The 26,852-nt window shown below is 36.4% G+C and overlaps 3 protein-coding genes across 9 annotated transcripts; 1 reads left to right on the top strand and 2 right to left on the bottom strand.

The window, feature by feature from the left end:
* Positions 1 to 487: 487 nt before the first annotated feature.
* LOC130636171 (uncharacterized) lies at positions 488 to 11,162 on the top strand. Of its 3 annotated transcripts, XM_057445800.1 has the most exons (3): positions 488 to 2,548; positions 2,634 to 2,803; positions 6,007 to 6,195. In XM_057445800.1, the coding sequence occupies exons 1-3, from the start codon at positions 1,777 to 1,779 to the stop codon at positions 6,049 to 6,051; spliced, it is 987 nt and encodes a 328-aa protein (XP_057301783.1). In that variant the 5' UTR covers positions 488 to 1,776; the 3' UTR covers positions 6,052 to 6,195. The 3 variants fall into 3 exon arrangements, with proteins under 3 accessions (XP_057301783.1, XP_057301781.1, XP_057301782.1); XM_057445798.1 differs by lacking the exon at positions 6,007 to 6,195 and having other exon boundaries at positions 2,634 to 3,789; XM_057445799.1 differs by lacking the exons at positions 488 to 2,548; positions 2,634 to 2,803 and adding an exon at positions 5,353 to 5,874 and having other exon boundaries at positions 6,007 to 11,162.
* Positions 11,163 to 12,621: 1,459 nt separating this feature from the next.
* Positions 12,622 to 26,825, bottom strand: LOC130636172 (A-kinase anchor protein 14-like). 5 transcript variants are annotated; one of them, XM_057445805.1, is made up of 6 exons: positions 24,754 to 26,665; positions 24,538 to 24,590; positions 14,373 to 14,671; positions 13,524 to 13,703; positions 13,349 to 13,401; positions 12,622 to 12,862 (listed from the first exon to the last, which is right to left on the bottom strand). In XM_057445805.1, exons 3-6 carry the CDS (start codon positions 14,619 to 14,621, stop codon positions 12,778 to 12,780), a joined length of 567 nt encoding a protein of 188 aa, XP_057301788.1. In that variant the 5' UTR covers positions 14,622 to 14,671; positions 24,538 to 24,590; positions 24,754 to 26,665; the 3' UTR covers positions 12,622 to 12,777. The 5 variants fall into 5 exon arrangements, with proteins under 5 accessions (XP_057301788.1, XP_057301786.1, XP_057301787.1 ...); XM_057445803.1 differs by lacking the exons at positions 24,538 to 24,590; positions 24,754 to 26,665 and adding an exon at positions 26,676 to 26,825; XM_057445804.1 differs by having other exon boundaries at positions 24,538 to 26,665.
* LOC130636928 (uncharacterized protein K02A2.6-like) lies at positions 16,392 to 17,919 on the bottom strand. Its single transcript, XM_057446778.1, has 2 exons — positions 17,775 to 17,919; positions 16,392 to 17,677 (listed from the first exon to the last, which is right to left on the bottom strand). The coding sequence occupies exons 1-2, from the start codon at positions 17,917 to 17,919 to the stop codon at positions 16,392 to 16,394; spliced, it is 1,431 nt and encodes a 476-aa protein (XP_057302761.1).
* Positions 26,826 to 26,852: the final 27 nt, after the last annotated feature.

Consider the following 26,852-nt stretch of genomic DNA (forward strand, 5'->3'; position numbering starts at 1 on the left):
AAAACGTCAAAGTCGAGAACTTATCAACGTGGAGGATGTCGTATTAATGAAGGACGATAAACTGTCGCGTTCTAAATGGAAAATTGGTGTAGTTGAATCCGTTCAACTTAGCAAGGACGAACAAATTCGAGTAGCAACTGTTCGAAAAAGATCCAATGGGAAGAATTTGTTGCTGAAACGCGCGGTGAACTTATTGTACCCTGTTGAAACTTAACATTCGCGCCTTAACTTTCGCGGCTTTCGCGAAAGGGGGGAGTGTCGGAAATACGAACGCCGTAAACATATACTTTAACTTTATTTGATTGTATATAAATTTAGGTCATAATTTAGAAGAACCTCTTTCGTTACAGTCCTTTAGTTCTGAGCTGTTGGTTCCCACAGATACGGTGTGCGAAAATTTTTTTATTCGGAATATTTTTCTTTTAACAGCGTTCGATGCAGCAGGGGATGCTAACAAAGAATCTTTTGAGAAAAACAGAAGGCTATTGTTGAAAAAATATGAATAAACAAAAAAAACTCTGCACTGTTTTAACAGGGTTAACCCAAGGTTCATTTAGAAACAGAAGGTGATAAAAAATAACGAGATTGTAAAAAGTTGGAGCTCGTAGAAGATTCTTTTCTTTTTTATGATACATTTTTAAATAGAAATTTCTGCTGACCCAGGAATTTTGGTGTTAAGTTAAAATCATTTTATTATGCATTAAGGCCTATATTTTTCAGAAATAGTAAAAAAAAAGGTATAAATAAAATACTGAGTAAATAATTCAGCTATTTGGACAGCTAAGAAAGGGTTACTGCCACCTTAATACAGATTTTAGGTTATGTAGTGTAGTTTTATCTTCTGGATCAACATGATTTATAATAGCCTTACATGTATTTGTATATTCTAAGATTTTGACAATTGCCTTGGCCCTGAACCAAATAGTATCATCGTTATTAACAATATTCAATTCAATGCCTTCATAAATAAAAACTTCTCCCAGTACAATAATAATAGATAATGTCATCTTCTTATATGTACAATCTTAAACAGCAGTATAGTGATCCACATTGTTATCTACCATTATATCCACTTTCACAATTTACACATCCACACCCACTACATGTTGCCCAATATATATAGTTACCATTAATGTATCGATAATTAGGGTTTACATCATTCGATATCTCACCACATTGTTTACAATATACTCTAGGAGCCTGGGGGGTTGAGTATGCACTTCAATGTACACTAGGTCTGACTTCAAATCCTGAAAGTACATGATGGAAAGGTCAGAAAAAACTTACTTTCCCATTTTGGTTCATGGTCGTTTGGCGGGAAAGATGGCGGAAGGGCGCAAAAAATGCATAAGGGCGTAATTTACCAAATATGGTCATGTTATATATCAATCGATTACAAATTTAATACTGATCAATAATCACATTAGAACTTCGGTCTGAAAATGTACCGTTCAAAAGTTAGAAGCATTTAAGTGAAGTTCGGTATCTTATCTTTTCAAAAAATATATTGTCTTTTCAAAAAAATGTTGTGTATATTTTCTTGTTTACTACATGTTGCATTTTAATTGAAGATCATTGCTAATTTTGCAGGTTTGTATTGTTTTATATTGAGTATAGAAATCATACCTAAAGTGTGGACAAAAAGTAAATAAATTACATGTGAATACTATCATGCGAATGAATTGTAAGTTTTGTCTCGTGATATTTTATAGCTCTTGTTCATCGTGCATGATATAAAAATTTCTCTTTTTATGTATTTAGAACTAAAAATATGCAATGACTAGTGTTAAATCGCCTACAAAGCTACATGCACCGTCTTGTACAAAAGAAGATAGTAAAAAGAGTACAAAAGACCTTACCAAGTGTATTATTTGTCAGAAAAAACAAGATAATAAGGGAAACAAGAAACTTACAAGTACAGAGAATGGAAGAAATGCTATATTTAACTGTTCAAAAAGTTTGAATGATGATTTATTGAAGGAGATACCATTGAGTCAATACGATGATATCAACTACCATGTCAATACTTGCTATCCCCGGTATGTACGTTCTAAAGAGAGATTTGAAAGTAGGAATGAAACAGCAACAAGCACAGAAGATCTTGAAGTTAAACCAAAACGAAAAAAATCAAATGTTTCCAGTCCTCCACCTCTAGCTGAGAAGCCATGTGTTATTTGTAACCATATCAAATTCAAAGGTGATTTGAAGCGTTTTCGAATTTGCGAAATAAGACGAGCTAATTCATTTTTATCTGCAATAAAATTCAACAAAGATGCTGTTTATGACAGATGTGTGTTACTCAAGTGTCCTGGTGATATTTTTGCAGCTGACATTGTGTATCACAGAAAGTGCTTGAATGGCTATATTGTGAAATTTGAACGTGATATAGAAGCTATAATGTATACCAGAAACGAACATCATGAAGGGGCAGTATTTGCAAATACATTTAAAAACTTCCTTTCAACTCTGGATTTGAAAAAACATGCTTATTCAATGTCATTTTGTCGAGACCAGTTGAATGAAATTTTGGAAAAGGAACATAATAGTGGTATGAATTATTCTTTTCATTAATTTATTACTGGACACCCCTCGTTTCTTTTTTCAATTCGTAATTTCTTTCGCGTTATTTATAGAAGCCTATGTTACGAACAGAACATTGAAGACACTTCTAATTGACAACTTTGGAGAAGAATTATCATTTACATATCCAAAAGATAGGAAGAAATCACAGATGTTTTATTTATCTGACACACACACTACTGCAACAGTTATAGAAACAATGCGATCAAACAACCCAATTGAAGTATGTGCAAATAAATTGAGATCAGAGTGTGAGAACTTTGACTTTAACCTCGATAACAGCTTCAGATATGCCAGTGATTTAGAGCTAAGTTTACAGTACTATCATTCAAGTAGTGCACTTCCTTATTGGGAGAAGTTTTTCAAAATATTATTTTCCAATCGAAGTTATTCAGAACAGATTAAAAGGAAGTGTGATGTAATCTTTCAGATAGTTTTCAATTTGATTAAAGACGGTCAAAAGAAAACACCATTACACACTGCAATTGCCCAGTGTATTCACGACACATGTAAATCGAAAAATCTGATTCAAATTTTGAACCGCTTAGGACTGTGTATCAGTTATGACGACCTAGAACGTATTGACATTGGCATCACCCAACACACAATTGATATAGCTGGTACAAATAGAGTACCAATATCAAAAAGTGTCACATCAACTTCCATTATTCACGGTGCTACTGATAATTTTGATCATGATGAAAACACACCATCTGGAATAGGAGGGAGCCATGATACTATCCTCATGCGGACCGTGAGGGGAACACAATGAGCCAAAAAACTGAAGAAATTCGTAAATTTTCACGACAGAAAAGAAGTCTTAGCTGTGCTTTAGATTGCCAGAATTTGATTAAGATGGGAAGATTTTCAAAACGTGGTGAAATTTCAAATGATTTCATCTCAAAGAAGCCTCCAAATCTAACGGCTGTTATTAAAAAATCACAAAAGTAATATGAAACATGGATTGCTGCAAGGTATTTCTCTGGTGATAGTAATGCTGGTATTCCATCACTCTCAGCTACAAATAGCTTCTTTCAAGATATAACACCACAGATAACAAGTGTTGCATTTACACCAATCATACCATACCCAGCAACTTCATACGATACCATTTTTACAGTCATGAAAAAGTTTCAAGATGTTTTATCTCAAAAGGATCAGCCATATGGACCACTATGGTGTGATGAAAGCGTTTACCGTTTGGCAAAAGAGCTGCAACTGCTAAATCCAACACTCTTTAAAAATATATTCCTTGGTCTTGGTGGATTTCATTTTGAAAAGGTGATCATCGCATGTTGTGGAAAGTACTTGGAAGATGTTGGGATTGATTCCATATTTGTGGAAAATGAGGTATTTGGTCCTGCAATTGTCAATACTGTTTTGAATGGTGGCAACTACAATCGCGGTTTGCGTGGAATGTCATTATTATCAGAGGTTTTCTATACTCTCTTGTTGAAGCAATTCACTGCAGAAAACAAAGATTCATATGAGGAAATCAAGCTTCAGGTCGAATTACTCAATACAATAATACCAACATGTGAAGTTAAAAAGACTATCACCGAATGGGAAAAACTTCAATCACAATTTCATGAAATGAAAATTGATTCGTTTAGACAAGATGGCAGAGTTAAAAGTAACCAATTTTTGTACTGGGATACATTTCTGACAAGCATCTACCCAGTGTTAAGAGATCTTACGCGTTCTCACAGAGAAGGTGACTGGGAATTGCATCTTTCAGCAATCGAACGTGGATTGTCATTAGTGTTTGCTTTCGATAGAACAAATTACAAGCGATGGCTACCAATATATTTTGAAGATTGTTTAGCATTAGAGTCAGAGTTCCCATTGATATATGAATCTTTCAAGGAGGGAGGTTTTGTTGCAAAGTTATCCCAGAGAAAAGGGAGTGCGATACCGATGGATCAAGCTCTTGAAACAAAGTACAATAAACCAGCCAAGAGTTCGTCTGGTATCATTGGAATAACTCGTAGAAAAGAAGCAGTGTGTAAATGGAATCTTGTGAAGCATGAAAAATCTAATTATACCAAGTTTTTGCGTGATATATCAGGTATCAGCGACGACGATAAATATTCTTTGCACCATGAGTTTTCTACTAAACGAACAGAGAGTGATAGAAAGCTAGTCAAACAGCTCAGTGCCTATATCGATGGTAGAGGTAACCCATTTAATGCATTGGAAAATCACATAATGAATATAGCCACTGGAGCAAAGTTAAATGATAAATCTGCTGAATTTTACTTGAAAAGTATCACTTTGGGACAGGAGTCTTACAAAAAATTCAAGATTGAAAGACTTGAAGAAAAAAAGCAAGAAGTTGTTTGATACAATACCAATGACTCGATCTTCAACAAAAGCAAAACGTTTGCATACATTCGATGTCAAAAAAGAAACTATATCTTTTCTTCGAATAATGGATTATGCACGTCTTAGACAATACAATGTCGAAAATCTTCTGTCATATGAAGTATCAAGTACTTCGTTTTACCTGACTAAAGATGGAAACCTAAGGAAGTCCCCTAAATCAGAGCTCGCGCAAGAAATGAAAAAGCTTTTGAAGGAAGATTGCCCAGCAAATGTTCCAAATAATGTGGAAATGAAAGCAATGATTGCTATCGATTTTACGGGTTATGCTCGTAAATTACCTACCAAAAAAATGAAATTGAAGACATACGAAGATTTTGCAAAACTGTGAAAGGATAGACATAATATTCGATCTGTACCTTCAACAAAGTATCAAACAAGATGAACGTAATAGGAGAATGAAAGCTGATCCAATCGAAGTCAAAATTACACACTTCAAGCAGCAATTACCTGTTGAAATGGATAGGTTTTGGTCATCCTCAGAAAACAAAATGGGTCTCCAGCAAATGTTCATCAATTGGATGATTGAGTGTTGTCGATCAGAAATTCCTGTTTTCCTTGGTGGTGCAAACACCGATGATATAACATCTTGTTTGAAGCTTTGCAATGGGGAGAGATCTGTTGTTCCATCACTCAGCAATGATCACGAAGAAGCTGATGATCGCATCATGTACCATGTTAGCCAGTCAATCTCAGAAGAAAGATTTGAGAAAGTTATAGTTGCTTCTCCAGATACTGATGTTTTTGTATGTTCTGTTTACCATTTCAAGCGTTGGATTTTCAATGGTTTGAATGAGTTGTGGGTAGTCAGCGGTAGGAGCGGTACAACAGTTGCATTTCCTGTTCATGACCTGGCAGAGAGGATTGCTCCTGAAGTTATAGATATCTTACCAGCTGTGCATGCATTAACAGGTTGAACCATAATTTGAGAATATTGAGTACATTTGTTAATGTAGTAACTGTAGACCTGCAATGTAAACATGTCTTCAAAATTTAACTGTTCATTCACTTTAAACATGCAATTCATGAAATCTTATTTTATAGGATGCGACACAACAAGCAAAATTGGAACAAAAACAGCAGCGTTAAAAGTTGCGTCTGGAAGTTGTTTTGGTGAACTATCTTTCTTTGGTGTATCTACTTTGAATGAAGAATTAGTCGACTTAGCACAACATTTTATGGTACATTGTATTTCAAAAGATAAGGACGTTATCTATTATAAAAAATCGCAACTGTTAGATTTAGAGAAGCTTCCTCCCACATCGTCGAGTGCAATATTACATATTAAACGTTCCTATCTTCAAACGTATGTATGGTTACATGCCCCATTTGTGAGAAGTATTGACATAGATCCAACACATTACGGCTACGTATTGGATGAAGAAGGTGATTGCCTGAAGCCAAAAATAACTGAAGATGACGTTTTGCCTGATGATTTACCACAGCCTTGCAACTGTCTGAAATGTGCTCGAGCTAATGTCTGTATATGTCGAATAAATAACATTAACTGTTGTCAATATTGTAACTGCAAACGCGAAGAGTGTCAAAACCCATTCGAATGAAATTAGTAAATCTCAATATCATCAACGAACAAAGGCGCATGATATTTTTGTTATAATAGTTTTTTTATATATATAGTGTCGTTTTACTCTTATCGTTTGATCAAGATTTTTTATCAAGAGCCTGAATAAAATAATTTACAATACTCCAAATTATGATCAGTATTGAAATTTTTAGTTTAGTATGCTTCACTTAAATGCTTCTAACTTTTGAACGGTACATTTTCAGACCCAAGTTCTAATGTGATTATTGATCAGTATTAAATTTGTGATCGATTGATATATAACATGACCATATTTGGAAAATTACGCCCTTATGCATTTTTTGCGCCCTTCCGCCATCTTTCCCGCCAAACGACTATGAACCAAAATGGGAAAGTAAGTTTTTTCTGACCTTTCCATCATGTACCTTCAGGATTTGAAGTCAGACCTAGTGTACATTGAAGTGCATACTCAACCCCCCAGGCTCCCAGAGTAATAACTATATATACAATAATTTCAAGTATTTTGTGATACTATTATTTTACTTTCATGCTTATCACACAAGCCAATAACAAAATGGGAACATGCATCCTTTAATAATCCACATTCATCACATCTTAGCACCATTCCACCACTGTTCCGCCTACAGTATTTACAATAACCTATATCCTTATTGACAAAATAATATTAGATAAACTAACAAAAGTTAGTTAAATAAAATTTATATACACTTCTTGTTTTAAGATAATTAAATATTTCCCAAAAGTACAATTTTTTAATTTTTATTAAATGAATTTACACAATAAATCACAATTAATGAATATTGATTAGCTTGTGTATAATTCATATAAAATTGTACTTTTGGGAAATATTTGAATAACTTTTGGAAAAAAATTGTGTATAAAGAGTGTATGTATCTAACTCTTGGATAATATTCTGAAGAAGACTTTGGTAAAGTGCAGAAAGGACCACCAATCAGGTTCAGGCCAGCTTGCTTTGTGTTGAAGAATAATCCCGGGGGTTGTACCCAAAATATATCTCAATTTTTGACACATTCACAAAAAATTATTTAAAAGTAATAAAAGTATTTAATAACGTTACATTTACGGTAAAAAGGCTATTTCATTCATACGGGACGCAAATAGTTTGCATTGCTACTTCCTTTATTCTCCTCATGTGTCACCCCCTTGTCATAAAAGCAGAATATACTGACGTAAACATAAAGTTTGTTTTCATGATAGCGTTTTCAGCGAGAAAACTACGGGCATTTCTGTCAGGTAATGTTCTGATCTGATAAGCTTTTCTGAGTAAAATCGTCACATGAGTGATATCCAGCTAGCTTCTTTATTTCCACTCACAAGCTAAGCTGAACTAACAAGCAGCTTTTTAGAGGGAGATGTTCTCCAGGAGATATATTTATTTTCCATCTTTCTCTAGCAATCCACCATGCAACTTTTTGTTGAGTATCATTTAACGTTGTAAAAATGTTGTAAAATATGTGGATGTACTTTGAAAGTGGAAAAATTAAGGACTTAAACAGTGAAGCTGATATGATACTGAAAATGGAATAGTATGCAACCACTTGCATGTTAGATAAGAAGAACTTTACTGGTATTTTGAAGTTATTATGACAGTTACATGGAGCCCTGACCAATGAAGAAATATCTTCCGTATTCCGTTTGCTGTAAGGTGGAACATTAACACCCATATCCGAAAGTTTTTTAAAGCGTTTTTTGAGATATGGCGTACATGTCGAATACAGCAATGTGCAGTTAATCTTTAAATGATACTGATACACTATGATGATACGCTGCAATATGCTAGAAGTAAAGTCGATTACATTGTGGGTGAGAATGTGTATATGTTACCAAGTAATTTAAACCTTAGGATAGGTAAATTAATAATTATAATAATGAGATCCTAGTATCTAAAACAGGTTTTGGTACTAATCTTAAAGTTAATACGGAAAGGAAACCGGATCTTATACCAAAAGAAAAGAAACCAGATCCGACAACACCAAAGAAAAAGATACCAGATCCTATACCACCAAAGAAGACAGATCCTACAATTCCAATTGATAAAACTGATAATACAAAATCAGAAGTACCGACAGGTGAAATAACTCATCAGGAAGAGAAAATAGCTCTAATTTCAACTATAATTTTTTTTAGATAGATTATCCTCTTTTTCTTGTCATAAAGTATGTATAGATAAACACACCTATACCTGTAATAAGTGCCCATATATTTTGTGATAACCATCCAATGGTATCCTTTGCTCTATTTAGTATCCATGCGACCACGGATCCTATTATACCTGGTAGTGCTGCCGCTGCTTTTCCTGCTAATTTACCTATAGTAGGCTGGCAAGTGCTGGCAAGTGAATTCCTTTTCCGCTAGGTTTATCACCACCTGAGTTTTTTGTGGATGCCGTTGTTGATCCACCGTCTGGTAATAATGCTTCAACGAGGACACCGATAGCCATACCAAAGGCTGTTAGAATTGATACTATTATTATTCCCAGCTCACGGAAGAGGTTTTTAATCCTTTCATCCAATGTACCGGTTTCCTTATCCAAAAAACGTGAAAGTGAGTCTTAATTTTGTTGTATTTGATTTGAAAATCCGTCCTTTAATATGGAAATCTCTTGTTGCCTTGCTAGTTCATTTAACCTAGTTCTCAGTCCTTGCTTGACTTCCTCATCCACCCCGGGATCATTTTCAACCTCTGCTAACTTCTGTTGATCTTTTTGTATGTGATCTTGTAATTCAACACTTATAGCTACAGCTAATTTAAGGGCTGCACGGGTGGTTTGCATTGCTTTATCATGACTATTCAGATCTGGCTGTGGTAATAGCTGCTCCCTTTCATCATAAAAGATGTTTCATTCTCTATTTCTTTAGTATCATTGATAATGTTCATGGTACGATCAACTAATTCAATAAATTCATCGTTATTGGCATCATCCATCTTCATATTGATCTCTTTCAGCTCATTTTCTTTTTTTAATTCTTGTTGTATTTGTTTATTTCGATCAAGACCACCAAAACCAATATCATTTAAAAATTTTGGGCTAAATATATTTTGATATCCACCGTCAGTACGCCATTCATTGTTGTTTCTTAATACTGATACCAGTTCATTTGTTTTCATATTCTTGACATAAACCCCTTTCACCATCACCTATTAGATGGTGGTAAAATCTACCGAAACAACCACTGTATCAAATATATCTACCAGCACCAAAGTATGTTCTGAGACCTAATTCCTCATATTCTATTTATGATACAACTAATGATATACATCAGGTAGATATCTTGTATCTTTCACATGATAAGTACAAAAGAAAAACATAGAAGTATGTTCTCTGTGTTGTAGATGTAGCCAGCAGATACAAATCAGCATATCAACTAACCAGTAAAAGCTCAAAAGAAACTGCTGAAGCCTTTGATTGGATATATGGTAATATCGAATTAACATTCCCCAAAACATTGATTTGTGATGCTGGTAAAGAGTTTTATGGTGATGTTACCAAACTTATGAACAAGCATAATGTAATAATACAACGTGGTGATTCTAGCCAGCATAGAAGTCAAGGTATTGTAGAACGATTTAATAAAACATTAGCAGATAGATTATTTAGTTATCAATACCATAAGGAGTTTGTAGATCCACCAAAAAGTAATAGAGAATGGGTTGGTAGATTGCAAACTGTAGTCAGTGCTTTGAATAACGAAAAAAACAGACTAATTTATGTGAAACCTGTAGATGCTATAAAACATACTTTAGTGAAGCAAGGATATTCACAGCCCATCAAAAGTGATAATAAAAACATTACTTGATGTTGGTACTAATGTTAGATATCTATATGAACCTGATGAATTGGAAGGACAAGTTTATGAAGGTGAAAGACGAAAACGATTTACTGATCCAATATGGTCAGTGGATGTATATAAAATAAAAGATAGATACATTAAAATTAATCAACCAACGTTATATTATTTAGATGGTGGTCCTAAGAGATCCTTTGTTTTTGAAGAGCTTCAACCCATTTAGAATCTTAAGATATTAGGTCCCATATTCTTTCTATTTCCTTTTGTCTAGACTGTGTTTTTAATTTTAGGATTATTTTTGCATAATCATTCATACCCAGTGCTTGGAATATCTTTTTTAGTGTAAAGTAATAGTTTATAAAGCTCTTTTTCTTATTTGGTTTGTACTTATTGTATAGGCGACTTATGACAGTAAATGGATGTTGTACTCGATCGCGTTCCTCTATTGTTAGATGTGGAAACGATTGATTCATTAATGTAAAATAAATATAAAAAATGCTATGCTTGTTTTTTTTTAATAGGGATTCTAGTATGGGGATACTGAGTATAGTATAATTGTATACTAAATTGTCTGTATTATTAATCTGACCCCATAAAGTTTTTATCACATTATCGGGTACAACTTGATCTTGTGTACGAAGGAACTGTTTCAGAATCACAATAAAATTCCCATCCCTCTTGTATATGCACTGCTACCGAAAGGTACAACGTTCAAAAACACTGTATGAAGGTATATAAACAGGAATAATACTAACTGCACCACATTTTGGACAAACTAGTGTCGATGATGTTATGCTCTTTATCTTTTCCACATCACAAGCACAATCCATATCATCCTTATCATCCTTATCATCAGTATCACCAAAATAATCATCCATCCCTATATAATCAAGTAAATCCTCATCATCTAATTCCAAAATTTCTCTGTATGTATGTAAGTTTATTCATCTATACTATATATACAAGTTATTTCCTTAAGTCTTAAACGCGTTGACCATCAGATGTAACCGACGTCACAAAACCCTTCCATCACATGATGACGTCATAGTGTATAGGTAATCAGGGATATGGGGTGTTCTAGCTAGCTATAAAAGTGTGATGGTACCCCTCTGTCCTATACTACTGACTGGACGTTACCCTACGAAATGGGATGTCAGGAACCATTGTCGATGTTAAAAAACATGATTAGTACTGCGTTAAAGTACATGGATCTGGCCGAGTACCTTACGAAATAGACGTTTCCTTCGTAGATTTGACCCACCGTCATCTGTTATAGAAGACCAGGCTTCACTACCTATTCCCAGGCAGACTGAACCCTCCATTGACGTTTTACAGATTCCTTTTGCCACCCATACCACCGCACTAGGGAGTGAACACACTATCGATGTGCCAAGACAGGATCCAACGAGATCAGACCGGCCTCGTCGTGCAGTTCCCCCCTCCCATCTCGATATGTTCTGGAGACAGGAAAATGAACATAATTCGATTGGTTGGTAATGTTAATTGGTTGTTGGTATTGTTGTGGTTGGTAATGTTGTGGTTGGTAATGTTGTGGTTGGCAATGTTGTGGTTGGTAATGTTGTGGTTGGTTTTAACTTTGAAAATTTTGTTTGGACTTAAAACACTAAGACATTATGTTATGAACTGTATGGCTAACATACAATTTTTTTTGGCCTTTATTTGTTGACTCACAAACAGGGACTTGTTCTTTTAGTTTAACATTCATTGAATACATTATAAAGTACCTTAAGGGAAGAAATTACTTGCGGAAGAAATTTGTGCGGAATTTATTTTTGCGGATTAGTGACCCAAAATGGCATATTTTGCGGAATAAATTTTCGCGGATAGCGACCTCAAGAGACATTGTGGAATAAATTTTTGCGGATGCAAGAAATTTGGTAAATCAAAGGTCGGGAAAAACCTAATTTAGTACCTTAGTGTATGGAATATCAAAAATATCAAAAAAAGATTACTAAGACTACTATGACTTTTAAAAGCAGAACTCGCACCTCACCACAATTAATGATAAATTCGCCGTCATAGACACCACATGTCGAAAAATGTGTAGCTTCCCAGGTTTCAGCCATACATTAGAGGATCATTTTACAGAAAAAACAAAATTGTTTCATCTTTGAAAAGTAACTCAACCCATCAGGACGGAAAAAACAGTTTTTGTGGTGATATATTAATTTCGCAATCTTGCACACAATTGATACCGGCAAAAAGTCCAATGCAACTATTTCTCCTTCTGTCCCCATTTCCTTAAACAAGAGTAGAAGAAATTCGTTCCTGATACCAAAGTCAATGGTATTTACATAAATTTATTTAGTATAAATATACAATATATTGGAAAAAAAATCAGAAAAATACAATTAGGATTTGACATTATTTCAAGGGGTCAAAAAAAACATCTCAGCCAACTACTTTAGAATGTATGCAGCCTCAAAATGTAACAGTCTCCATTAACAAGATTTTACTGTCTACAACATCTTTTAGCCATTTCTCTCGGAATCTTGACAGTCCAGGCCTATTAGAAAATCGTAAAAGAATAATAGCTGCTATAAAGCAGTGAAACCAGAACAGAACAGTGACCACAGAATGCATAAATAAGTTTACTTTCATTATTAATCGAAAATGTGAAAGAGGTAAAAATTCGATATTTGGTGAGAGAGCTTTGCGTAAATTAGTAGTTAAAAACTTCGTCACTCGGTTTAAAGACTTAGTTAACAATTATTACACGAAACCTTAAACAATGAGGATGAAAGTGATATTTTTTTGTCTCATAAAAGAATACCAATATGATTTAGTTATATGCAAGATTCTATAATAAATGCCTAATTGGAAACACCTATTAAGAAAGTCACAATGGCTACAGTAAAAGAATCATTTAAAGCTATATAACGTCACTGGTACATTCGTAAGTTTATTAGGATTGCCATAAATCGTTTTTAATTTGCAGTGCACTTACACTGAACGTTTAAAATAAAATTTCAATTTTTTAAATGCATCATACCTGTGAACCAGCTTGCTTGTTTCGAAGACATAATATACTTTACAAGGGAAATGCTAAACACAAAAAGGTAAAACATTTAAAAAAAGTATCAAATCGAATGTCTATACATTAAGGTCTGTACAAAGGTTAAAATATGGCATGAGAGAATCTAAAAAGTTTTTAAACAAGCACTTACCTCAGGTTTGATCGTGCTTGCTTCTATAGTGAAATATACAGATACTGTTGCTCTGGGAATTGGTTTCCTTCTTGTTGGAATGCTCCACTGCACTTTAAAGCGATAACACTTGCTATACTTGCAGACATCTTCACATAAGAACTGTATGTAATATAGCCAACTAACACCTCGTTCCCAAGTCTAAGATATCACAACATGTTTCTCAGTTTCATGCAACTTAAAACATGTTGTTATCCTTGTACTTTTTTGTGGCGAAACAACATTACCAGTAATTTTTTTTCAAGGAAATTAAAATATTTGTTCACAAAATTTTTTGTTGAAAAATTCAGAGGCAAGTACATAATTTAATGGATATTTTTTATAAATGCTAACCTAATGGGTTAATTTATAATTATTGTATTAACTTTTGCTATAAAAAGGAAATCTACATAATCAGAGTATTTTTTAACAAACACATTATTATTATTATTATTATTATTATTATTATTATTATTATTATTATTATTATTATTATTATTATTATTCTTAATGTTTATAGCCACTTAAGTGTTGGAAACACTGTTATCAATGTGGGTCCTGTGTTCTGAATATATACATTAGTTATACACAGGCATAACCTACCCAACTTCCTTTACATGGGTAGCCCCGTGGTACGAAGCGAACTCCATAACAACACGGCCATGTGTCATGTAATGTCCCAATTGATTGCATGTTTTTTTTATAATATTGAAATATTCTTAAAAGACTTTTTGGGTTATTCATGGAAAAAAAAGAATTAAGAGCGCAGTACCGCTTTTACTATGAACCACTTTCTTAGTCAAAATAATATTTGCATATACTTTAACCTACCTTTATAAACTCTTCTATTTTTTGAAAACCCTTTTTAATTGTAAATTCGCCAATAGTAGGCCATTCAACAGTATTATATGGTTGATTAACATTTTCAATATTTTGTGTTGATTTTGAAAGTACTTCATCAATTAAACGATGAGCTTCTACAGCGTACAAGTCAACTTGAGCTACATTTTTAAAGGATTTTTCTTGAATAATGCTCACAGCATTATTAGATTCCTTCTTAATTTCTTGCACATGTTCCATTAATGTATATCCTGCTATAGGTCATTCCACATTAGGCTGTAATAATGCAACTAAATATATATATATATATATATTAAAACATGGTTGCTATATTCAAATATGGGCAACAGCAATGATTTGTTTCATCTTAAGAAACTTCTATGAGAAAATAATAATAAATTAATATCACTTATTTTCTTTTTTAAATATTTGCAATATATACTTCGGAACTTCCTCCTCTTATTGAACACCTTTTCATTTTAACGCAAATGCGCTTCAATTGGCTGAAATATGCATATATAAATTCTTTTTAATAGATGGCCTTAATTCATTTCTTTTTCATTAATTCCTTTCGTCACTGGCCACAAAATAAAAAATAGTGGGGAGGATGCATAACAGTAAATGTGAAGTATATTGTTAATGGTTGTTGTTGAATAGCATGCTAAAGCAGCTACAGCATGCCAATAGTAAATTTCTTTTCAAAAACAAAATAAAACAGAATTGACAATTGTGATTTCTAGAATCAAATTCGTTATTAAATTTCTCTCCTACCAAGCACCCATTTTGTAGGTAAAAGGGGCAATAAATTAAGAATTTAATTTATACACTAAGAATGCAAGTTGAGATGACTTAACTTAAGTTAATCGCAAGTATACGGTTAGCGCCTTTTTTGCGAGTTTACACATTGGCATTTCATATTTGGTTTTCTTTCAGTCGCTTTTGCTTTCCACACGAGTGTCACAGGTCACGACTACACCATGTTTCTCTGTCAGTTTTGAGATTTTAGTTGTACTAGTGGTGGTTGTATGAGGCATGTGTTTGAAGTGTATGGTGTACGGTAGTGAGATATGGGTAGTGAAGCATGAAGATCTGGATCATTTACAAAGGAATGATATGAAAATGGTCAGGTGGATGTGTAAGGCTGAGAGACAAAAAGAGCCCAGATGAGCTAAGAAGAGGACTAGGTAGCCGTTGGAGAAAACTCATTCATTTTACTTGTAAATATATATCTTAAAAATATTAACCTAAGAATACAAGCAGTAGAATAAAGATATAACAACAGAAAGACAATAGTCCTACATCCCCCATGTTCGAGTGCTACCCACTCGGATAAATAAAACAAAACAAAGATATCCTCTCCCCCCTGAAAGTTAATCAACGTTCCCATGTCCCAGATTCAGGAACTTATCGTGAAGGAGCACGGACATGCCAACGGGGTCGTGGTTCGTCAGGTGGGGTGTCTGGTGCATGCACCACGTCATCGACTACTACTGGAGGAGGCGCAACATCGTGTGTGCGAGACGATTCGTTACCAAATCGTGCGGAAGGATCGGAGGACAATTCGCAGGGATCGGCAATGAGCAGTGGTGATTGATGCTCTATTAAAGGAACTGTCGGCGCTAGTCGTGGAGCCGTATCGTTGGTTTGCGATGGCTCATGCAAATCAGGGAGCATCGTAGGACGAACGTTTTCTGGAAGTTGGGCGATGGTCGTCGTCATTTCGGCGAATTTACACAAGAATCGTCTGTTCCATAACGTTAGCCGACCCGAACCGTCAACTTTCACAACATATTGCTCGTGGTTTCCCAATTCCATGACAGTCCCTGACTTGTCCCATTTTTTCAGGTGTCGACCATGTTGTTTTTGTACGTAGACGCGATCTCCAATTGTCAATGGTTGTAGTGGTCGAGCGTGATCATTCAGCAGTTCCGAGGTGCAAGAGAATCGAGTACGCATAGCATCCTTCCGCTTCTCCGAAGCTTCACGCCAAGACGGTTGAACTGAAGGGTTCTAAAATTTGGCTTGTCGATTGACGAAAGAGAATGCGTCACGGATCGGTCTGCCGAAGACTACCTCCGCTGGCGAAATATTACAATCGGGATCTGGTGTGTTCCGGACTTGCAATAGTGCGCGCAGGAAACCATCGTTATCCAGAGATCCATTGGGATTAATATTTTCCATTAGGAGACGTTTACATTTCTTTACCGCAACCTCAGCTCGACCATTTGATTGTGCAAAGTAGGCCGATGATACGCGATGACGAACTCCCCAATTCTTTAGAAACGTCGATGTGTGCGTTGCACAAAATTCCGGCCCTCCGTCACTGGATAGTTCTTCTGGAACTCCAAAGGTAGCAAATAACTTACGGAGGGCAGAAATAAGACCGTTAGCAGGGCTGTGCTTTGTGGAGCCTTGAAGACTTCGACCCAGCCGGAAAGACGATCGCCTGCCAGCAAGTAGTGAAAAACAATGAAATCGAAAAAATCTGCAAAGATTGATTCGAACGGTGTCGAAGGTACAGTAGCCGGTACAGGAGGTGTAGCTGCTTGTGAATGGGGCGTTTCGGTTGCACGATTTACAGTTATGACGGATTGCTTGAATGTCGTTCGTCATACCAGGCCAAAAAACGATCGGCCTGGCACGAGATTCCATCGCTGATACACCTTGATGTGCTGAGTGCAACACCTGAAGCACTCTACCGCCCAATGATGAAGGAATGACAACGTGGTCTCGGTACATAATTGAGTCATCAAGTACATGAAGGGAGTCGCGGTACTGCCAAAATTGGGACGCTTTGACACGACGGGTACAGTCACCATCCTGGAAACTGTTCTCAAGGGATTCGCGAAGCTGACGCATAGTTGGGTCTTTTGAGGTTTCAGTTGCAATAGTGTCCCAGGATATGCTTACAACGGATAATGAGTTGTGACGGATGGAAGCAGCGAGTATGTGCTCGTCGTCGTATGGTTCCTGAGATGAGTCGTATGCAGAGGAAGGATATCGTGACGTTGCGTCAGCCGCTCCGCTAGTCCTTCCAGGTAAGTGAGCTACATTGAAACACCAGGGTAGGGTCCGCTGCTTCAACCGGAATATCCTTGAGTTCGATATCTCGTCGAGTGTACGATCACCAAGCATCTTAACTAGGGGCTTGTGATCAGTCACTACCACGAGGTTAGTACATCCTCGTGTAAAGTACTTGGTCTGTTCTAAACCCCAAGCGACAGCAAGGCATTCGCCTTTGATCGGTGCGTACCTTAGGTGAGAGGAAACGGGATCCAGCGAGTACGATCTTCTACCTAGTAGCACAGCAATCGGGGAGTGAAACTTAGCACAAACAGTGCTTTTGTAGGAGAAAATAGCCAATCCCCTGACGGGACCAATCAGGTCGCAGACAAGTCAATCTCGACGGATCGAATATTTCGACACCATGGCGTATGGCATCAATGATGATCCCTTTGGATGAATTGAACGCAGACTCAAGTTCCGGTGTCCATTTGAAAACGCATTTCGGGCTTAGGAAAGGTTTAAATGGGGACATGATATCTCTCAACTGTGCGTAGTTTGAGACTTGGTTCACGAGGCCGAACCAGTTTCGTATGTCGGTAGTCGACTGTGATGTAGGAAAATTACGAATAGCGTCAATGTATTTTGGAAGTGGCTCGATCGAAGTGTCAGATAAACGAAATCCAGCAAAGTCAACCGTTTTGGATGCAAACTGGAATTTATCCGGGTTGAGGACAATACCGGATTGACCGAATGAGGAACTTCATCGTCCTCCACCAGTGTTCTCGTAGGTCATCATCATAATGGAGCGTGTCATCCACAATACGTTCTTTGCGTTCAAAATCAAAGAGGATGGCATCAAAGCGGCGATTATAGCCATCCCTCGAACCAACGAAACCTTGTGGTGTAGTACGATATCTCCATCTTCCGAACGGCGTTATGAAAGTAGTTAGGTGCCTATCGGATTCACGTAACGCTGTGGAAGCCGTTCCAAGCGTCGCTGACAGTCTTCCATGTATTTGGTGGGACACGACGAGCTAAGTTGAAAGGCGATTCGGAAGCGAAAGTTTCTCTTTGGCAATGTTTGTTTAGAGGTGAAAGATCAACAGTCCTACGTGGAGTCCCATCACGCTTTCTTGTTACGACCATGCGATGGCACCATGTTACAGGTTGACCATATGGTACCTGCTCTATGACACCCAAGGATTCGTCTCGGCGAAGGCCCTCTTGAACTTGTTTTTTCCAGTGAACAGGGATCGTTGCCGGAGTGTGTACCGCTTTGGGGACAGCATCGGATTTGACATGAATCTCAACTGGAGGACCAGTCATGTGAGGTAACGGCCGATGGGGGCATGTGTTGAATGTTGACGCAGAGAAGTATTCGAGAAGCCATTCTTTCATGCGTGTGTTGTTTTCAGGACAGCATTCAAAAGGAAGTTCCTTAGGAAGTTCCGGCACCATGGTGCGAGGTGGGCACGAACATGTTTCTCCAGGCAGTTCAGAAGGTTTCGAACAGCCGGCATTTATGGTCCGTTGACGATCACTTCGTATTTCAGTTGGCACAGTATCTGGTGAAGATAATGCGACATTCGGGAAGTCTTTCGAAACGATATCAAGGTCCATCATGGCCTTAAATGAGAGATAAATCCCCTCGGCATGCTTACTGACATAGACGATTGTAGCACAGCTGTGTATAGTGCCTTCTGCAGCAGTCCAGCGCAATCTTATGGGGATACTTTCCTCTATCGATATCGGTGATTTGTTAGCTGCAACCAGATCAATGGGCATAGGGATCAGATCCTCTGTGGAAAACCCACTTTGATAAACTCCTTCAACGACCACAAGCATGCTTGTGAACCACAATCGACAAGGGCTGTGATCGTGGTAGAGCTTACATTAGGACATTTGCGTTTGAAGTGTTTATAATCAGATGGAGGTGTATATAGGTCCAATAGTACAGTTGGGTGATCCATAAATCAGGATCTACGCCATTGTCCTTTAGTAAAAATGCTATGACCGAGTGCAAAATCTTTAGAACGCATTGAAGATACTTGTGCAAAGATGGCACCTGTCTCTCCTGGTTTCTTGTTAATGTTGTTGCGATTTGGGCGACGTTTGTTTCGATTGAGCCTGTAGCAGTCAATGCAGTGGTGATGTGGTTTCGAATTCCACCCCGATCTCCCCTCTGAGAACAGTGAAAAAGGCTTACCTCTGCACTCTGGGCATGGGATGGACTGGTTCCGTTGGGGTTGGTTACTTCCCTCCATGGCTTTCTTCTGATGCTTGAAGGATGAAATGCTACCAGAAGATGTGCTGGCTGGAAGCGATGGAAGAGCATTTCTGGCCATCTCTTTTGACTTAACTAATGAAATGATGTCGTTAACTGGTTTATCCAGGATACCTTGTGTACCAAGCATCTCATGTTGGTTGTCTGTATCAGCAATTCCCGAGAGTAGTACGTCTCTAGCAATGGAGTCAGTAAAGTCGACAATGTTTGTACATGTACATTGCGTTGTATAGTCACATGTTTCAGCTTTGGCACGTACCCTGGCTGCGAAAACCCTAAATTGTTCGTCACGATCCTGTTTTAAACTTATGAGCTCTGCTCTCGTTACACCAGTTGCAACAGCAATCACGGCTAGACTTTTCATTGCTGCAAGTAGTTCATTAGTGGGCTTGGAGACAATCATGGGGTCTGACTTTAAGAGACTGTCACCCAATGTCTCATCGGCGTACTGAAATAGCTGGGTAGAACATGCTGCAGGATCCAACGCAGAACCATGGACAAAAACATCCCAGCGACGATTGAAAATGTTCCACTGTTCCTGATTTATGCCAACATCAACCTTGGGGCGCTCCAGTTTGGGCCCACGACGATGGGTAGCAGCATTCATGCCTTTCATGAGTACAGTAGCATGGGCATTCAGAAGCGTGCATGCGACTTGTTCCGAAACATTTGGGGTGCAATACGTGCATCCATCGACTGGACATTCCAACTCAATTTTTGCCGCTTCTTCTGAGTTTTATAAGGTCAACATGGAGAAAACTTATTTATTTTACTTGTAAATATATATCTTATGAATGTCAACCTAAGAATACCAGTAGAATAAAGATATAACAACAGAAAGACAATAGTCCTACAGCCATAGCATTAAAGATATTATCCAGATAAGAAGAATTAGTTGGTTGGCACACTTTGAAAGAATATAATAAGGATAATTGGGTAGGAAAGTGATAGTTCCCGGGGCAGAGCCCAGAAGTAGACCAAGCTAGACATGGCAGCAGGTAATAAGGACAGACTTGATGCAAAGGAATTTGAGTTTAGATCTAACACAGAGCATATCCTAAAAAGCTCCTACCAAAAGTGTAAAAATTGAGGAAAAATTAATTTCTTAGAATGATGGAAGTGGGTAGCCACATGTTTCAGGGATCAAAAATCAAAAAAAGTAGAGCATAAGCTTGTCTTGTTAAAGAATTATAAGCTTCAATGTAAATACAGGGATGCGGAAATTTTGTTCCAGAGCAACAAGTTGTAGTCAAATAGAATTATAAATTCAAGTTATAAGTTAAATATAAGTTATACATATAAATTCACTTTGATCTTCACCAAGCTCTCTTAAAGTTGGTTAATAATGAATGAACAACAACTTTTGCTAATTTCTTGAAAACATCTAGCTGTCAAAATTACATTTAGGAGTTTTTTTACGTCGTGACGGAAAATCTTTGGTAGTCCCAGGAACTGTTTGACCATTAGTATTTAAATGGCTTTCTATTGCAAATGTTAAGGCCCCTGAAAGCTATAAATAACACAAGAAATACTTATAAAAATTTACCTATGTGAAGGGTTGCTTAATTGTGACGGAAAATTCGAGTTGTGATTAGAAACATTGTTTTTTTATAAAATTAAGACAACTGGATAATTTTTTTTTTAATAATAATAATAATAATAATAATAATAATAATAATAATAATAATAATAATAATAATAATAATAATAATAATAATAATAATAATAATAATCTATATAATAATACGCTAAGTGTGTCTGTGTGTCTGTGACAGGCAAAGTGGATGTCTCCATTTTCCTTTGATGTTGCCGAAAAATGCATGTCTAATATGTTAAATTTTATGACGTTACGACGCGACGAAAATAACACTACTTTAACGTCAATATCCTATATTAAATTAATGAAGCCATTACAGTGCACCTAAAACTTTGAGGCCAAATAACTTGGAAACGAGGTGGTGACGTCAATGATTTTTCACCGCGTGGGTAACTAGGGACCACCTAGGACCAATTTGGGTAATCTTCCCAAACCTGGGTCCCCGAATCCGTTTCGGAATGGACGGGTTGATGACGTCATTAAAAAACCTTTAAACCCTAATATCCCTGCAACCGTTTGTCAAAAGTACATGATCCTATACATTTTCTTGATAAGCGTTTCAAGATCTATACGATGAAGGCAACAGGCACACACATTTCTGAAAAAAAACACTTTTTGTCTGACATGTCTCTGCTGACGTCATCAAAATTTAAATGACGGTTGTTTTTCTCTGTTATCCTGCCTAAGTGGATTTTTCCACGGGCCTTATCGACTAGTCTCTTATAATAATACGGAGCTTCTGTCTGTGACTTTTGCAAAGTGGATAAAATTTCTTTGATAAAGTCTATAAACATCGCCTATAAATTTGTTCTGTAAATTAGCAAACTTTGACGTTAAAGCAATATTGACGTCAAAGGAAAGTATATTAAGATTAGTGAAGCCATTGCATTGCACTTTTAAATTTAAGGCTTAATAACATGGAAACGGGTGGAAATAACTGACGTCATCTCCTGCGTGGGTAACTAGGGACCACCTAGGACCAATTTGGGTAAGTTTCCCAAACCTGGGTCCACAAATCTGTTTCGGAATGGGTGGGTTGATGACGTCATCGAAAAACCTTTAAACCCTAATATCTCTGCAACCGTTTGTCAAAAGTACATAATCCTATACATTTTCTTGATCAGCGTTTCAAGATCTATACGTTGAAGGCAACAGGTATACAAATTTCTAAAAAAATAATTTTGTGTGTGGATAAACTGAATTTCGTCAATTTGTTCTCGCATATGCACTGCTGACATCAGCAAAAGGTCTAAAATAACCAATTTTTACATTGTCCTCCTGCCTAAGTGGATTTCTCCACGGGCCTTAATAATAATAATAATAATAATAATAATAATAATAATAATAATAATAATAATAATAATAATAATAATAATAATAATAATAATAATAATAATAATAATAATAATAATAATAGTTAAAATGTTTCATTTGCAGTTTTGTCAATAATAGCTTATATTTTATTTTCTAAGTACAAGTAAGACTTTTTACTTCCATTTTCTATTCTTCGAGCATAATTGGGCATAATTAGGATTGTTAGTAAAGTCAGCAACATTCTTTCGTAAAAGTTTCAATCTACTTTCAGAAAATTTGAAAAAATATGTTATCTGTTTGATTTGATCCATCATGTTGCGGACATAATGTACAGAGCACGAATTACAGACAACTAAATTTAGGCGATGAGAAGAACAGTGTGTGTATAAAGCTAATCTGTTTTGCTTTAAAATATGAGCCTGACAACCATTAATTTTACCAGCTACATTCCCAGCACCATCATAACATTGACCTCGACAATTCTGTATGTCAAGAGAAAGTTCATTCAAGGTTTTTAAAATGACCTTTGAAAGAGACAAACCTGAGAGCCCTTCACTACAATGAACAAACCTTATGAATTCCTCTCGCAAGCTACAATGTTGGTCTACAAAAAGAAGTACTACTGACATTTGTTCCTTGGTAGATGTGTCGCAAGCTTCGTCACAAATTATTGAAAAAAATTTAGCTTGTTTAACTGCAGATATTATTTTGTCTGTTATATAATCACCACAACATGAAATAATTTCATTCTGTGTTTGTGGTGATAAGTAAGTTGCATTTTTTGAACAGGCTTTTAAATGATTACCTAAAGCTATATCACCCCCTCTTACTCTATAATTTAAAAGGTCAAGAAAATTGCCAACAGAATAAGGAGCATAGCCACCAACTTCAGGAAAATCTTTTAAGTTGTCTCTGTGTCCTCTCAGGGAAATGCATAGGCAGCCACAAAGAATAACTGTATCAATAATAGCTGCTAAAAAAATTCTGTTGGCTTCTACCTTTTTGGAATACATAGTAGATACCAGTTCATTAATTTTTTTGGTTGTACCTGACTGGTTAGTCCTTAAAGAAGTCAAAATAGAAGAGGTGTCCTTATGAAGAGCACTTTTTTCATGTTTTTTATAGACCGAAACACTATCATTCCAGTAGTTCTGCCCCTTTGAAATAAGATAAGTAGCTAATGCAGATTTTAAATTTATTTTTTGATGCAATAATGTGCAAGGCAGACAAAACGCAGCATCCATGTGATTAGAATATGCTAGCCACGGAAATTGAGCAAACCAAACATATCGAAATCGCCTATTAAGTTTGTCCCTAGGAAAAGTGAATCCTTGATCAGGTTTTGTTACGTTATCAACATATGTGACTATATCATGATCACTAAGGTGTGGAGCTTGCTTGTAATAAGTGCCTACATCATATTTTCAGGTGTAATAGGTTTTAACTTAGCATTTCCTTTGACAAAAAAGTTTTTAAAGTTAAAGGTTGGCTTTTTTGAAATGGAAGAAGTCTCCTCATTAGTGCCAGAAGTACCACATTGATTAACTAATGTTGTTTGGCCTAATGAAGAGGAAAAATTTGGTGATGAGACACATACGTTTTCAGAAAAATATTCTGATTGAAAAGCGTCTTGAATCGTAGCTGACCACAATCGGGATATAAAGTTGAAATATTTCTTTTTAATACACTGGTAAGGGCAAGTATACAGATAAAAGATGACCATATGTTTTTACTGCACATAAGAATAGCTTCCTTCTGTACAAGATCTGCTGCCGAAAGACCTGTGTCTACAGAGGAATGGCTAACTGAAAACTTTAATGTACTTTCTACACAGGAAAACAAATCTGAAGATTGAAATAAAGATACAAAAATTGGATGGTTTGAGTAGAATAGAGAATTTTCGAAAAGCTCTATGCAAGTTAAAGCTCTAAGCTCATCTATTAAATCATTCGTACCTGAAACAGCCAGAGAAGCACTGCTGTATAAACAATCACCGTCTGTCACTGACCTGAAGTTAAAATAAAGCTCTCATAAACCACAACATACAAAATAATTTACTTTGCAATTACACCATTATTGTTAAGTGATTCCATGTGTCGAATGACACGAACTTAATCACTGCATTGTTTAAACAATGTATTGTCAAAGGATTATAGCAATTATAAACTAACCTGAGAGCCCGAATAGAATTATCCTTACAGCTGATGGCTAGCAGATGATCCTTTGGGATGAAACTTTCAGCTTCTTCGTTTCGTTTCACAGCGCCTTCATCTAATAAAACTGAGAAATCGGGATCTCTCAGTTTATTATCCAGCATAGTTCTCAAAGAGCTTGAAACTTTTTGAAGGTCGTTCAAATTTTCTGAAGCTAAATATGACTTCACGTTTGATAACACCATCATGATTTCTTCACCTTCGCAACTTCACTGACCTTGATTTCATTTTTAATTTTTTCGCGTATTTTCATATAGCCTTATAAGGAGCGAATTTTTACCCTATCTGCGAAAGTTATTAGCCAATAGGATGCGTCCAAAATGACCATAAATTGAAGACACATGACTTTACATGGGCATAAATTTCGCATGTAATCCTGCGAAAAAACTATCTGCGAAACAAAGTAGAGATTCAACACCTCAGCCTGCAAAACAAAGTGGATACTGCTAAATCCTGCAAAAACGACATGCGAAGGCGCGAAGCTTGTGTGTGCCGCCCGGGAAAAGATTTGTGCCGATGCATAATCAGTGCGCCCATCCATGTGTTGGCGGGGGCGGTGAAAAAAACGACGTGTTGGGATGAAAAAAGTAGGTCAGTCGATCGCAGAGCCTGACTGACGCTGGCTACGCCCCTGTTTGTACATACATAATACATAATTTCAGTATTAGATCCATTCATAGAAGATTTACAGAAAAAAAAGTTTTTTTCTTTATGATTTTAATTGTTTTATTAAAAAAATTGCGGAAATTCAGTTATTTTTGAGACAAAAAGGCTAAAAAAACAAATTCATGATAAAAAGCAACTACAGTAGGTATATATATATATATATATATATTACAATCACTGAAACCGAAATCGAGTAGATTTCAAATATTACTCTCATTGGATGAAAAATTTATGACTCATGATTATTATGCTTTAAGTAGTTAAAATATGAAGTAGTAGCAGCTTTTTAGGATGTGCTACAGTTTAGATTAGATTGGAAGAGGGTCATTATTATACCCCGTGTCCAACCCATGCTATAGCATCATGGAAAAGACGAGAATGATGCTGGAAATTTCCACCCACCCTATAGTGGCATTTTGTGCTTCTTCCTAGGTGCCGTTTCTGTGTGGTCTGTGTAGTGCACTTTGTTCTCCCTTTGTACATGCAGTTTACAAAGAAAGGTGTTCAGTTACAGATGTATATACTTTATAGACATAAATTTTAAGGGATCACATATGGTATATTTGATGACAGTGCATATTTGAATAAGAAATCAGAGTTTATAAGCCAGTGTAGTATATGGGACCTACATGACCTACATGACCAATGCGTAGGTCATGTAGGTCAGGTATTAGGTCGCGCATTAAAACATACAATGCATTGCAATTACCACGTCCATTTTAGGGTTAGCGTTTAGGAATTCCATCGTCGTTTGTGGCGCCGTAGATTAGTGGTTATAGCTCTCGTGCTCTGTGCGGGAGACCAGGGTTCGATTCCTCTTGACGGCGATTCAACATGGGCGAGTGAATGTTACCATAGCCCCGGGTTAACCCAAGCCATGTGAGGGAAATTGGGAAGATGGCACACTGTGTGGGCCGTTGGATGTTGCCGGGAGTTGTCTAGTAGAGCGCGGGCTCTAATTGGGTCTGCGTAGCTCAAAATGAGCATTAAAATACTCAGGACTCTCCATCTACGACATGGCCCCTCCTGGAAATAATAGACCGGGTATATCCCTCGATATTTGTGAGGCTAGCCATGTAAAATATGCACATCTATTTATCTGTCCCTATATGAATAGAACGCGTTCATCACGTAGGTCGCGTAGGTTACTTTTATAGAAATTTCATCGGGATAATACATAGCATATATATATAAAGAGAAAAAAAATGACTTGCCTAGCTAACTAATAAGCTTTTTCGTTTTCTTGTTTTATATTTTGCATCTAGTTACCATCTTTTTTGTTTGTGTTTGCAGCCATCGTTGCGGGACAACCTGATATTTGTAAAACTACGTGGCCTCACTGCTTACGATATATTTTTAATTGAAACTTTTTAATATACCGATGTTCAGCT

This window comes from Hydractinia symbiolongicarpus, chromosome 3 (assembly GCF_029227915.1).
Source record: "Hydractinia symbiolongicarpus strain clone_291-10 chromosome 3, HSymV2.1, whole genome shotgun sequence".
Classification (NCBI taxonomy): domain Eukaryota; kingdom Metazoa; phylum Cnidaria; class Hydrozoa; order Anthoathecata; family Hydractiniidae; genus Hydractinia; species Hydractinia symbiolongicarpus.

Bases quoted from the DNA above. Each gene is read 5' to 3' on its own strand.
- LOC130636171 (XM_057445798.1), top strand. From the start codon at position 1,777: ATGACTAGTGTTAAATCGCCTACAAAGCTACATGCACCGTCTTGTACA. The intron at 2,549-2,633 runs GTATGAATTATT...CGTTATTTATAG, and splicing joins GGAAAAGGAACATAATAGTG to AAGCCTATGTTACGAACAGA.
- LOC130636928 (XM_057446778.1), bottom strand. From the start codon at position 17,919: ATGTCCCCATTTAAACCTTTCCTAAGCCCGAAATGCGTTTTCAAATGG. The intron at 17,678-17,774 runs GTCTGCGACCTG...CTGTGCTACTAG, and splicing joins CGATCCGTCGAGATTGACTT to GTAGAAGATCGTACTCGCTG.
- LOC130636172 (XM_057445801.1), bottom strand. From the start codon at position 23,826: ATGGATGCTGCGTTTTGTCTGCCTTGCACATTATTGCATCAAAAAATA.